Consider the following 14,417-nt stretch of genomic DNA (forward strand, 5'->3'; position numbering starts at 1 on the left):
CTCGGAGAATGTAAGCCATAAATGTCTCTCAGCCACGGTGAAAGAGGCCATGCTCCGCCCTATGGCCTGTGCAGCGGACTTGGTGGCGCAAAGAGCTAGGTCCGTAGCGCTCCTTAGGTCCGGCACGCTGATAGCTTCCGGTCCTTCCTCGTCCAGTTTACGGAGAAGGTCGGCCTGGAAGATTTGCAGGATAGCCATAGAATGTAGCACAGATACAGCTTGCCCGGCGGCGGTGTAAGCGCAGCAGAGGGTGGGCAAAGATGGGCCGCTACAGCTTCTTCCACGGGGGGAAGAGAATGGTATCCTCTGTCTCTAGCACCGTCCACCGCGGAGAATGCTGCTAAGACAGAGGTAAGCATTCTGGCTGAAAAGGGGGCGTTCCAAGACTTAGCGACTTCTTCGTGAAGCTCAGGAAGAAAGGGCGCTGGTCTTGAGGACGGCAAAGCGCGGTCCCCTTGCAGGAAACATCCATCCAGCCGGCTGTGTGGAGGCTCCTCGGGCGCAGACCACTCGAGGCCGAGGCTCGCCACGGCCTGCGTAAGCAGACGCATGAGCTCTGCCTCAATGCTGGCTCTTTTACCAGAAGGCTGGCGAACAGGGAAGGCGAGATCCACAGAGCTCGACCAATCCTCACTGCCCGATGCCAGAAGAGAGCAGCTGTCATCCTCCACAAACACAGCTTCCTCGTCATCATCCATGGCGGAAGCGGCGGCAGGCGGCGGCCGCTGTCCGGCAGAAAGAGACTCAGGTGAAGCAGGCGGCGAAGCTGGCGGGCGAACCGGCGAGCTTTTGCGGGTTGGAGGAGGTTGAGCACGCCGCTTTTTACCGCGCGGCACTGCAGCGGGTGGTGGTGCAGCCTCGGCGAAAGATGCCAGGCGAGTCCTCAGAGTCACCATGGGCATTAGCTCGCAGTGAGGGCAGCCGCCGTCGGCGAGTGCGAGAGTTGCATGATCCTCACCCAGGCAGGAAACGCAGATGACATGGCGGTCCCCGTCGCTGAGTGGGGCTCGGCACGAGCCACAGAAGGAACGAGACATCTTAAAAAAGACGCTCGGCTCTTTTAGAAGGGAGTGTGAGTCGTGGGGGCGAACACACACTTAGCAGAGAAAAAGGATATGGACGCCGGATAGCGTAGCAGGAACGGCGACTGAAGGCGGCGAGTGAGGCCAGCGTCTTCAGATGCGAAGGCTCGTCCCGCAGAAGGCTTTCTCAGACGGCGCGGCTTCTTCCTCTCGGGATCCAGCGATGCGTGCGCTTCGCTGAAGAGATGAAAAATCAGATTCGATCAGCCTATCGAGCTATATTTATAGCTCTCTCGATAGGCTGCTGCAGTTGCCGCAGGGCAGCCAATGGGTGCACGAGCTATCTCGCCTATGTCTGCATGCTGCCGCAACGCGTTTTGCATTATTACAAAATTAAGGATAATTTTTTGGCTTCAATATCTCGCGGAAAAGAGATTTTCCCCTAGCGTAAGATATTACGCAGTACGAGAGACCTCTCGTAAGAGAACAGTTTATACTTGACAAAGTCAAATGTTGCAACTAACCGCATAATAGGGGACGGTTGCAACAATTCACATGGAATGTTCTTTAACATCATTTTCACATTTATTTATTTTACTTGTGCACAGACAGGGTCTTCACTAAGTTAATTTGGCTGTATAAAGACAAAACTAATAAAAGAAATAAAACATTTTCAAGTGTACGTAAACAAAATATTTTTTAAAAATCAAAATCAACACTGAAATTTAATAATACCCCTATCTGTTGAGCATTTCCTCTCTTGGCATACTGAAAACAGAACAGATCAAATGTAGATCAATGGTTAGCCTACTTAAATAAAAAAGGGGAGATACCTGACTATTAACAGGGGTTCTTTATATAACACATACAATTATAATCTTGTTATTGTCACCATTATTTTCTGTTAGTGTCATTATCATGGGGTCCGTTCTTCGTAGGCTACGTCGCTAACTCACTTAGCTGGATTTGATTGTTGGCGATTTGGCATGATCTTGGATTGTTTGGTTCTTCGACGCTCATCCTGGACTTGCTGTCATAGCAACATGTGCGCAAACTTAAACCTGCTCGGGAGCAGGCTTATTTCATGTTAACAGGATTAGACCGCGGCTTCATAAACGGAGCTGGGGCCCGTTCTTCGTACGTTGCTTATTACATCCGAGATCAAATGACACATCCAAGATGATATCATCGTGCGAATCATGATCTGGCTAACTCGGTTCTTCGAACACACTTGCTGGATATGATTAGTATCGCTGGATTGAGTTATCTGAGATAATTGCGCGTTCATGCGCTGGTTAAAAGGGGATATGTATCGATAGTAGAAACATTGATCAGCAACGCTGCTATTGGCTGCTCAGCGTGGCCAAAGAGCGCGCTCAGTTTTTCTCCTCAGCAGAGCAAGAACTAATATAGTCGAAGTTTATTCGGAATTTTAATGTTTAATCAAAACGCCAGGGAACACCTCAAAGTCTGCAAAAGCCAGGAGAGAGGGCTGGCAAAAAGTAGCAGACAATTTAAATCCGTTAGAAGTGGCCATGTTAGATGTTTTTATCACTTATTAGCCTATATTTTTGTATTTTAATAATTGCATAATTACTTTGTGCATTGTAATGTCAGTCACCATACTAGAACATGGGAACAAATAAAAGTGAAGTACAAAAATATTCTACATAATGGTCATTTTTAGTTATATTATAGTCTCTTTTATAAAAGGCACTGTTAAATAAATGGTGTTCTGTTTATAAAAGCAACCAAGAAAAAGGCTGAGAAAAAAATAGAAAAGATCTTAGTAGCCTACACTGTAAAATAATTTTTGCTGCGTTAAATTAAGGCTGTATAGTCATTTCAACTGTTAAATCTTGAGTAATGATGAATTGCTTTGACTTGTGAAAGTGAAAACTGATAAACTTATGTTAATGTACACATATTTTGCCATGAGTTATTGATCACATTTTTCCCCAGTGTAGTTCATTGTAATGACATTGTGTTTTCCTCTTCCTGCTTTCCTCTTTTGTGCACTTTTACATAATACACACTTGTATCTGTTCCCAAGAAAGTGGTGGCTGAAATATGTGCAGTAAGTGGACATTTTCTAACTTTCCAAAAGAAAAGAAAGTATAAGACTTTGTAATGTCCATTTGTTTCCATTGCACTGGCCAGTGAATAAACCCTCTCAGATAACTGTCATATGGAGGAACTAGCCTACCTGCAAGTGCATAAATAACTTTACTTAATTTATACTTGTATGCTTTATGGCTGCAATATAAGTTGCAGGATTCCACATCTACAGAAAGGCCTACAGAAGAGTCTGCACAGACAGAGGAGACATAGGCCTACAGGTGGGCAGTGTATAGCCAACTTTTCCTTTTTATTTGTTGCATGAGGCATGTGTCTAATATCTCTTGTTGCAGGCACTTGACCACTGGCTTTTCTTTACAAAGAACAATTGAAATAAAACTCAAGGAACTAAGCATATTTGTCTTTTATTAAACATTTAATGAAAAATGTTTTTTTTTTTTTTTTTGGCAATGTTGTGTAATATGGCACATGCAACAATGTCCCAGGCCCTGTCAGGTGTGCAACCCTCAGACTTTTCAGACACTGAAATCTTCCCTTTAGTTAGCCAAAGTTAATTTCATTGTGTGCCCTTGTCCTGGCTAGAGCTGCATTGTAACTGGTTTGGGTCAGGGAATGGGGTCATAAAACACCTGTCTGCAGGAACATGTCATAATCACCTATGAAAAAAATGCAGTTCTGTTAGGATCAGCATAAGTGTATGTAATACATTGAGCTTGATATTTAATTGTGGAACTTTCCTTACCACTTTCAAATAATGTGCATAAATGTGAATCTCTGAAAATTCTTAAGTCATGCACAGATCCTGGCCATTTTGCTTTCACATTTGTGATATGGAAGATTTTAGTCAACTGCCTTTTTTTTATTTGATATAATATTACTAATCTGGAATATTAAGAATCACAATAGTAACTGGGCTGCACATTTACATTGTGAACCCCCTTTCTGTTCACATAATCCCCTTCATTGAGGCCTTGGTGGCAGTCTATGGTAGCCTATAGTACCAATCACGTTAGTGAAGCCTGAGTGACATATCTGTAATTGGCATGGTCATGATTGTATGATCTTCATAAAAAAATATGATAGCCTAAAAAAAAAAAAAAAAAAAAAAAAAAAAAAAAAAAAAACTGCTTTACAACATTGGGTCTTAAGTGGCTTGGAAATGCCACAAAAAAAAATAATAAAAAAAAATAAAATAAAACTGTTTTTTAAACATAAAAGCGACAAAAAACGACAATTTCACGAATCACGAGAAAAAAAATATATCTCAGAAAGAAAGTGCACTATCGCGCTGCGCTGGCCTTCCCGTATCAGCTCCGCTTATGAAGCCGGGATCTATGGCAATCCTGTTAACATGAAATAAGCCTGCTCCCAAGCAGGTTTAAGTTTGCGCACATGTTGCTATGACAGCAAGTCCAGGATGAGCGTTGAAGAACCAAACAATCCAAGATCATGCCAAATCACCAACAATCAAATCCAGCTAAGTGAGTTAGCGACGTACGAAGAACGGACCCCTGATGCGGGAAGTCCAGCGCAGCGCGATAGTGCACTTTTTTTCTCGTGATTCGTGAGATTGTCGTTTTTTGTCGCTTTTAGGTTTAAAAAACAGTTTTAGGTTTTTTTTGTGGCATTTCCAAGCCACTTAAGACCCGATGTTGTAAAGCAGTTTTTTTTTTTTTTTTTTTTTTTTAGGCTATCATAATTTATGAAGATCATACAATCATGACCATGCCGATTACAGTGTGTCACTCAGGCTTCACTAACGTGATTGGTACCATATAGACCATAGGCTCCATAGACTGTCATCAAGGCCTCAATGAAGGCGATTATGTGAACAGATAAGGGGATTCACAATGTAAATGTGCACCCCAGTTACTATTGTGATTCTGAATATTCCAGATTAGTAATATTAGCCTATATCAAATTTAAAAAAGGCAGTTGACTAAAATCTTCCATATCACAAATGTGAAAGCAAAATAGCCAGGATCTGTGCATGACTTAAGAATTTTCAGAGATTCACATTTATGCACATTATTTGAAAGTGGTAAGAAAAGTTCCACAATTAAATATCAAGCTCACTGTATTACATACACTTATGCTGATCCTAACAGAACTGCATTTTTTCATAGGTGATTATGACATGTTCCTGCCTGCAGACAGGTGTTTTATGACCCCATTCCCTGACCCAAACCAGTTACAATGCAGCTCTAGCCAGGACAAGGGCACACAATGAAATTAACTTTGGCTAACTAAAGGGAAGATGTCAGTGTCTGAAAAGTCTGAGGGTTGCACACCTGACAGGGCCTGTGACATTGTTGCATGTGCCATATTACACAACACTGCCAAAAAAAAAAAAAAACACTTTTCATTAAATGTTTAATAAAAGACAAATATGCTTAGTTCCTTGAGTTTTATTTCAATTGTTCTTTGTAAAGAAAAGCCAGTGGTCAAGTGCCTGCAACAAGAGATATTAGACACATGCCTCATGCAACAAATAAAAAGGAAAAGTTGGCTATACACTGCCCACCTGTAGGCCTATGTCTCCTCTGTCTGTGCAGACTCTTCTGTAGGCCTTTCTGTAGATGTGGAATCCTGCAACTTATATTGCAGCCATAAAGCATACAAGGATAAATTAAGTAAAGTTATTTATGCACTTGCAGGTAGGCTAGTTCCTCCATATGACAGTTATCTGAGAGAGTTTATTCACTGTCCAGTGCAATGGAAACAAATGGACATTACAAAGTCTTATACATTCTTTCCTTTGGAAAGTTAGAAAATGTCCACTTACTGCACATATTTCAGCCACTTTCTTGTGAACAGATACAAGTGTTGGTGTATTATGTAAAAGTGCACAAAAGAGGAAAACACAATGTCATTACGATGAACTACACTCGGTAAAAATGTGATCAATAACTCATGGCAATAAATTTACATTAACATAAGTTTATCAGTTTTCACTTTCACAAGTCAAAGCAATTCATCATTACTCAAGATAACAGTTTAAATGACTATACGGCCTTAATTTAATGCAGCAGAAATGATTTTACAGTGTAGGCTACTAAGATCTTTTCTATTTTTTTCTCAGCCTTTTTCTTGGTTGCTTTTATAAGCAGACAACCATTTATTTAACAGTGATAAAAGAGACTATATAACTAAAAATTACCATTATGTAGAATATTTTTGTACTTCACTTTTATTTGTTCCCATGTTCTAGTGTGGTGACTGACATTACAATGCACAAAGTAATTATGCAATTATTAAAATACAAAAATATAGGCTAATAAGTGATAAAAACATCTAACATGGCCACTTAACGGATTTAAATTGTCTGCTACTTTTTGCCAGCCCTCTCTCCTGGCTTTTGCAGACTTTGAGGTGTTCCCGGGCGTTTTGATTAAACATTAAAATTCCGAATAAACTTCGACTAGGCCTATATTAGTTCTTGCTCTGCTGAGGAGAAAAACTGAGCCCGCTCTTTGGCCACACTGAACAGCCAATAGCAGCGTTGCTGATCAATGTTTTTACTATCGATACATATCCCCTTTTAAACCAGCGCATGAACGCGCAATTATCTCAGATAACTCAATCCAGCGATACTAATCATATCCGGCAAGTGTGTTCGAAGAACCGAGTTAGCCAGATCATGATTCGCACGATGATATCATCTTGGATGTGTCATTTGATTTCGGATGTAATAAGCAACGTACGAAGAACGGGCCGATGGTCTTTTAGTTTGTTTTCATTCTCATCAAGTGTTCCTTTGTTCAGTTTTCCCTCTTCGCAATGGTGTTCATTGGTTTCAGCTGTGTTCTGTCAATTATCCTCATTTGTGTTTGCTTTATAAGTTGATCCCTCACATTCATTCTCTGTTTGGTCTACGTTGCATTTAGTGTGTGTTGTCCTTCCTGTCTGTTTATTCTTTGTTGTGTTGGAATTATACAAATCATCTTTGTCTACCTTCCTGCAACCACTTTTGACAGTTATGCTATGACAAGGGTTTACATCAATGTTGTGATAAGGGACAGTTTCAACAGTGTGTTGCAACATTGACAGGTAGCCTATACCATGATGACATTGGCTATGTTAGCTTGACACTATAGCTTTGACACATGCTTTTTAGAAGCTAAGAAAGCATTGATTATGATGATATGACTTCATAATGCTTCATGCAAACAGTTTACACTGTATAAAAAGATTTGATCATAAAAAAAAAACTTTTTAAACTTGAAATACAGTTGTTGTTGTTGTTTTTTCAGAATGAATGTTCACATGTGGCTGCTTTCTTCCAGGAAGGAAGAGGGGCTAACCGAGCATGTGTAACATGAATATCATCTTTCACATTTCCTATTGGTGAAATAAGCCATGTTGCAACTGCCCCATGTGTTGCAACCGCCATCCCTATAGTATACAATATCTATTTACAGTATTAAGCAAATTTGTTTTTAATGATGTTTTATAAACAAAGTTCGGGAGGAGCACATTCAAATAATCAATTCAATCTAATCGTCATTGAACAATTACCATGTCTACCCTATCAGCATGAGAGGAAGCATATATGTGACCCTGGATCACAAAACCAGTCACATGTCGCACGGGTATATTTGTGGCAATAGCCAACAATACATTGTATGGGTCAAAATTATCGATTTTTCTTTTAGGCCAAAAATCATTAGGATATTAAGTAAAGATCATATTCATGAAGATATTTTGTAAATTTCCTACCGTAAATATATCAAATATGTATTTTTGTGAGTGAATGCAGCACAATCGCCAACATAAATGAACAACTTTAAAGGAGATTTTCTCAATGTTCCGATTTTTTTGCACCCTCAGATTCCAGATTTTCAATAGTTGTATCTCCACCAATATTGTCCTATCATAACAAACGATACATCAATGGAAAGCTTATTTATTCAGCTTTCTGATGATATATAAATCTCACTTTAAAAAATTGACCCATGTGACTGGTTTTGTGGTCCATTTGCAAGTGTAAACTCGTGAATAATGTGCAATACTTTGTGAATCACAGTGAATCACTCATTGCCACATCCTTCCCACATTCAAATTTGGATTTTAACCAAAGGGGACGGGACAGATCCATCCATCCATCCATCCATCCATCCATCCATCCATCCATCCATTTTTATGACGCAATCCTTATGTTTTCCTTCACTGGTATTTAAGTACAAAAATGTTTTTAAGACCATTATATAGTTATTTTAGAAAATATTTAATCAAATGTCTTACCGCAAAATCAGTAATATTGGAAAGATATTAGAAAGATATACTGCTTATGAGCCATATAAATATGCTAAAGGTGCATCCTAAATGACAAATCATCAACACGGTGCTTCCAGTATACAGCTGAATGCCAGAGAGGTGTTTACATGTACTTTCCTGTTGATCAGTTCAGTCAGTTATTCTACAAACACTTGGGTTTGAATATGTTTAGCTGTGTAGCAATTCTGTAATCATTAAACACTAGAATTCAACAGTAATATCCTGTTGCATAAACTGTAAGTTCAGCTGACAGCATCATCTACAGATCTGATGAAGTACTGCTTTATATATATGTTCAGGAATTCAGTTATGAAGTTAAGTCTCCATGATGAGGCAATAAATTGTTAGATAAGTAGAGTAGTAGATGATTTGCACATTAACCAATAGCTGAAATCACTTAATTAAGCTATAGGTTGTGAAGATATTCTTTGGTCTTCTGTGATTTTGTGGTAGGGAAGAGCGGGGCATGTTTACAATATAGGGTAATTTATGAGAAACTTACCCTGGAGGGGCTGAAGGGTGTGATAGTTGGGCGGTGGAGCAGACAGAGATTGTAAAAAAAAAGTTGGGGAAGCTTTTTTACTTGCGAGTCCCTTTAAACTGTTGTTTATCAGCTAGAAGCCATTCAGTGGGGAAATTTCTTTCAGTAGTTTACAATGTGTTGGTCAGTTCCAAAACTGATAGACCTAAGTGTGTGAACAAGTTCAATTAAAGATATGCACATTTTCTCCAAGATTGTCAATATTATTTTTATTAGTATTGTAATTGCCTAAATCATCATTGAATTTTATATGCACGCCATGTTCTTTCCTTAGAAAAGAGGGCAGTGGCACTATTTCCCTGAAGTTCAGCCTCCTACACCGGGCCTACAGCCAGAAAGGTAAGCAATGATTTTGAACCATGTTAAAATCACCTGCATGCTGAAACGAGCAAACAGATTAAAATCGTTTAAATGAGCTGCATATGTTCCAGCAATGCACTATTTCTTTGTGTCGTTTGGAACATTTCTGAAAATTGTATTGATATATTTTCATGTTTACGCATGTAGCCATAGAATAGACTATACAATTTTCATTATTACAATCCCATATAGCGAAGTGTTTGTTGTTGTTTTTGTTGCTGTAATTGTGGCTTGGCTGTTTGGACAAGAACATGATTTTCTCTGCATTAAGTAACAAAGTTATGTTTATTGGATACTTTGTTGTAGACTTTGTAATAACATTGAAAAATACTGTTGTAATGCACAACAATTTGTAACATGTTGAAACCAGTCATTCAGTTTAGACAAAGAAGCGCTGAAATAAAATGAGTTAATCTTCATTTTTATTGTTATGATTAAACTTAAACATTGTCCTGAATGTGATTAATCTTAATGAATCCTTGTTCCGCTGATAAAAAAAATCCTTCTTTAAAACAAGTAGATAATTTATTGGGGTCATATTAGGTTGCGCTTGCACGTATAACGCGTGTTGCACAACAGATTCAGACACACGGTGGCGCCCCAGTAAATTATTTTTCTTCTCAACTTGTTCTCAAAGCTGAACTACTGTTACAAGGCGAGATCCAAAAATATTTGCATTAGGGGTTTTAATCGCGAGTTTAGTCTGAGGCGAAAGGGTGGAGTTTCTTGGTAGGCTTTTGTGGTTTTATTGTCGCTTTAAAGGTTCCAATTGAACGATCTTTTCTTATCAGTCTGCTAAAAGCCCCCGCGAGTCCCTGTGCACGAGCTGACGTTGGCATGAAGGCTTGCATGCGAAGATAAACGACTTGGAATTATTTATTTGGACTTTTTTCCTTAACACCACTTTTTGAATTCTTTGTGCATTGGTATTGTAACGTTAATCCTATTTTTTTATTTAATTCATTTTGCGTTCCAAACTGCAATGAAAGGTGAGCAATTAACATTTTTAAATCTCTTAAGTTTCAACTTTGTGGCAAGCCCTATCTGATATCTTGCTTTGCAGCGTTTAACTTTTTCCTGAAGTGGACTTTTATCCTGCTGCTCAGTCTCTCTTTATGTGTTGGTGAAGAAAGTGAAGAAAGCCCAACTTCATCAAACAATGGTAAATATCTCCATTATTTGGGTTATGGTTAAAAAAATGCCAGTATTTATTTAGATTGGTCAGATAAACTCAACTTAAGAATTTAAAAAAAAAAAATTTTTTTATGTCCATTCAGTTTTGTGCTTTCAATAGAGTGAGAAGTGACAATATTTTCTCATTTTAATTTCTCAATATTTTCTCCCAAAGTCATTTTTTTCAGCATATGCTTAACACATATATCACAACAAGCCTCTTTAACATACTTTAAATTTTAACCATAAATTAGCTTTCATCAAAGTGATGTTTAATCAAATACGGCTAAAGGCTCAAAAACTAATTTTCTAAAAATAATAATAATAATAATAATTATATGATTATAAGACGCAAATATTTGTTAATACTATCTGAGTATTAATAAGCATGTTAAATCTCACAACAGTTTCAAATAGTTTATCACAGATATTTCTAGAATGACTCTTTCCTTTCGTCCCTCATGGAGGAATGCGTAAGCAGCAATGAACAAGTCTGATCTTGGTTGGGTAGTTGTGGATGTTATCTCTCTGTTTAAATAGTTTGGTTTACTGAATGAATAAAGTAGAAGTAGAGGTTTTGTGTTTTGTAAATAGATTAGTAGTTATAATAAGTTTTGTCAGGTAGTGGTTGTGTTTCTCTGCTCACTGTTGCGTGTGCATGAGCTAGATGAAGTTTGTTCAGTAGTGCAGTGATGGAAAGTACTGGAGACAGTAAACGATTTTGGTTATCTGCTGCACAATTTGTCCCCACAGTAACCACATTTCATTCAAAATGTCCTCTATTTTTAGACTGTGTTTGTCATACTGTCAAGAGAAGTAGAGGGCCATGCCACTGGCAACTATGCGCAAAGTCATGATGTGTCTTGTATTTATGAATAAGCCTTATCAGGGGAAGCTCCTTGTCTCATTCCTATTGAGAATAAATTAATAGTATTGTGAGAAATGTATAAAAAATTTAACCAAAAGCATAGTTTAACAACTCACTGTGACTGTACTGATAATTTCACTTGTTTCAAATGTCACATTTGACACCATGAAACAAATTAGTGCAGATGTTCATACCATTTCGGTCATGGTTACAAAATCATCTATAACTATTATGCCAAAATGAATTCATCATATCTTCCAGTTAGAGTGTAAAAAAATAAAATCCTGGAAACTCTGAGAGCTGCATACAAAAACACACAATGCATTTGCCCTGATGAGGCATGTCATAATGGTTGTGATAATCTTCAAATATAATCTCAGATCTAAACATCCCTGACATTCTGTAGTAAATAAAATTGGGGAGCGCCTGGGAGTCAGAACACCCATGAAGCCTTTTATAACTTTGACTTTTTATTATGGCATGTGTTGGAAACTCAGAAGTGAAGACCAGGAGACTCGGTTGTATCTTTTTTGAGAACACGAGCTGTTGGTAGCTGCAGTCATCAAGTCTAACTAATGCAGTGTACATTGTAGTTTATATAGATTTTAGGAGGCAATGCTTAGAAATGGAGACAAAGCACCTGGCTGACGACCTTAAACAAAGCATGGAAATTAAGTATCCAGGTATAGGAACCCGCCCCAGACTCCCGAGTGTTACCAGTCCTAATCCAATTAGCATAACTATTCAAAGAATGGGACAGGGGCTCCAAGAACCACTAAAGACAAAAGATGAGAGTCTCAGTAATCTGACTCATTTGACTTACAATAAAGAGAACAGGATTGACAGGAACCTCTCGCTAAAATCTTTACTTAACTGAATCATTCATCTGTTGTCACCATCTTTACCGTAAATGCTAAATACAATGTATTTCCCCTTAGTTTTTCATGTGATGTTATGTAAGACCTTAAACAGATTCTTAAATTTGCAATTCCACACTTGTTTTCTCCAGTGAATCCTTGTTGCTATTACCCTTGTCAAAACCGAGGGATTTGTGTTCGATATGGCATGGACAGATATGAATGTGACTGCACCAGAACAGGATACTATGGAGAAAATTGCACTATACGTATGTATCTTGCTCTTATCTCATTCTGACTGTATATTTGTACTGTATTCTTTGACTAAATGATGGACTGAGCTACAGGTAATAATAATGTTTTACCCTAACCTGAAATTTAAGGCTCCCATTTCTTTCATTTTGATATTAACCTAAGCTGTAAATTAAGATGTGTGTACATGATGGCATCACATACATTTGTTGAATGATTTAAACAGACAAATAAACTATCACAAATGTTTTGGAAGCAGATGCCTCTTTTGACACAGTCCAACATCTGTGCCAGCCTATTCCAGGCAGAGAGAAAGGCTCAGGACCAATTTTTACTCTCCCACAACCCCCAGTCTCCTTTTCCATTTCTTTTTTTATGTTTCTACTTCCCTTCTCTCTCAACTTTTTGGCTCATGTGATCTGGCTCAATAAAAGGTTTTGCACAAAGTTTCAGTGAAGTTACCATATGCTGTTTGTGTTGGTAGGATGACTGTGTTAGAAAAAAGACACAAAAAAAACAATGATGCATGTGTTTGAAAGAGCTTTAGAATAATTAGATTGCTTAATTTAGTGTCAATCCAGTTTGAATACAAGTTTTCCATGTATTGGGCATATATTTTTACCAATGCAGGGTGTATTCATAATCCAAAACAGATGCACCTTTTCATTCTTTATTAGATTCACACTCTCCACCTCTTTTCTTCCCCTCTCTTCTTCAGCTGAGTTCTGGTCTCGCGTCTCTCGGCTCCTGAAGCCCAGTCCTAATGTTGTCCACTATATCCTAACCCACTTTGACTGGCTATGGGACATCATCAACAGAACGTTCCTCAGGGATTGGCTCATGCACAAAGTGCTCACAGGTTGGTTTTGTTACATACTCAGCATGGCTTGTGTGTTCGTATGTTGCTCATGTGTATTTATGTGGGATCATTACAGGCATAAATAGTATAATACTGCTTTAGAGTGTTATGAAATGGCAATGTCTACAAAGTGTACACATTTATTTGTTTGGTTGAGTTTGTCTCTTGCGTAATGCACCAATGCCTTAAGTCACTGTTCCTGTAGACTTTGACATTTGTTAAAGGGATACTCCACTTTTTTTGGAAATAGGCTCATTTTACAACTCCCCCAGAGTTAAACAGTTGAGTTTTACCGTTTTCGAATCCATTCAGCCGAGTTTCTGATATTTAGAAGAATATCAGTAACCAGACAGTTTCTGGTCTCATTGACTTCCATAGTAGGAAAAAATATATACTATGGAAGTCAATGAGACCAGAAACTGTCTGGTTACTGATATTCTTTTAAATATCAGAAACTCGGCTGAATGGATTCGAAAACGGTAAAACTCAACTGTTTAACTCTAAGGGGAATTGTAAAATGAGCCTATTTCCAAAAAAAGTGGAGTATCCCTTTAAAGCATTTGTTAAAAGGGACTTCTAGCTAGAGATGGGTCTGGGAGTTCGACTGGTCATCTACCAACCAGCTAGCTGGTTAATGTCATTGACTAGTGAGTTTTATATAGAATTGAAAAATTCTGCAATATTTTTTAAAGTTACCATGAAATCGAAATTGACGACTTTTTTATGGAATATTGCAGTATCTTTAATCAGAATAACTTCTCTTAACTTCTGCAACAACATCTCTTCTCTTCTCTGATGACATGTTTACCAGTGCAAGGCTGGAGCAACCTGTAACTCATGCAAAACACAAACGTCCAATGGTCTAATCAAGTCCCACCCTACATTTTTCAAAAAGCTTTTTTCACTCTGATATACATCACAATAAGGAAGAAAACACATTGCAACTTCCTTTTTATGCAACTTTAAAGGTGCATTCAATAGTTATTTAAGTTGCGTTAGCATCGCTGTTCTTTTTGCACTTTAATTATTGATTCCACATTGGTGTGAGATGCTCCACTGCCATCTATCCACATGGTTTAACATGAACGTCTCTTTTTTATGTAAATTACACTGATACTGATGGCATTTT

The 14,417-nt window shown here is 38.2% G+C and overlaps 1 protein-coding gene across 2 annotated transcripts in view; it reads left to right on the forward strand.

Annotated features, from left to right (window-relative positions):
* The first annotated feature begins 9,891 nt into the window (after positions 1–9,891).
* Positions 9,892–14,417, forward strand: part of ptgs1 (prostaglandin-endoperoxide synthase 1) — a 29,307-nt gene continuing 24,781 nt past the window's right edge. The window contains exons 1-4 of one of the 2 annotated variants that reach the window (XM_079870595.1): positions 9,892–10,268; positions 10,343–10,441; positions 12,330–12,446; positions 13,148–13,288. In XM_079870595.1, coding sequence (XP_079726721.1) covers positions 10,262–10,268; positions 10,343–10,441; positions 12,330–12,446; positions 13,148–13,288 — 364 coding nt within the window. In that variant the 5' untranslated portion in view covers positions 9,892–10,261. The remainder of the gene's footprint in view (positions 10,269–10,342; positions 10,442–12,329; positions 12,447–13,147; positions 13,289–14,417) is intronic. The other variant, XM_079870596.1, reaches the window with a different exon arrangement.

Source organism: Squalius cephalus, assembly GCF_949319135.1.
Source record: "Squalius cephalus genome assembly, chromosome: 5".
In the NCBI taxonomy this organism is placed as follows: Eukaryota; Metazoa; Chordata; class Actinopteri; order Cypriniformes; family Leuciscidae; genus Squalius; species Squalius cephalus.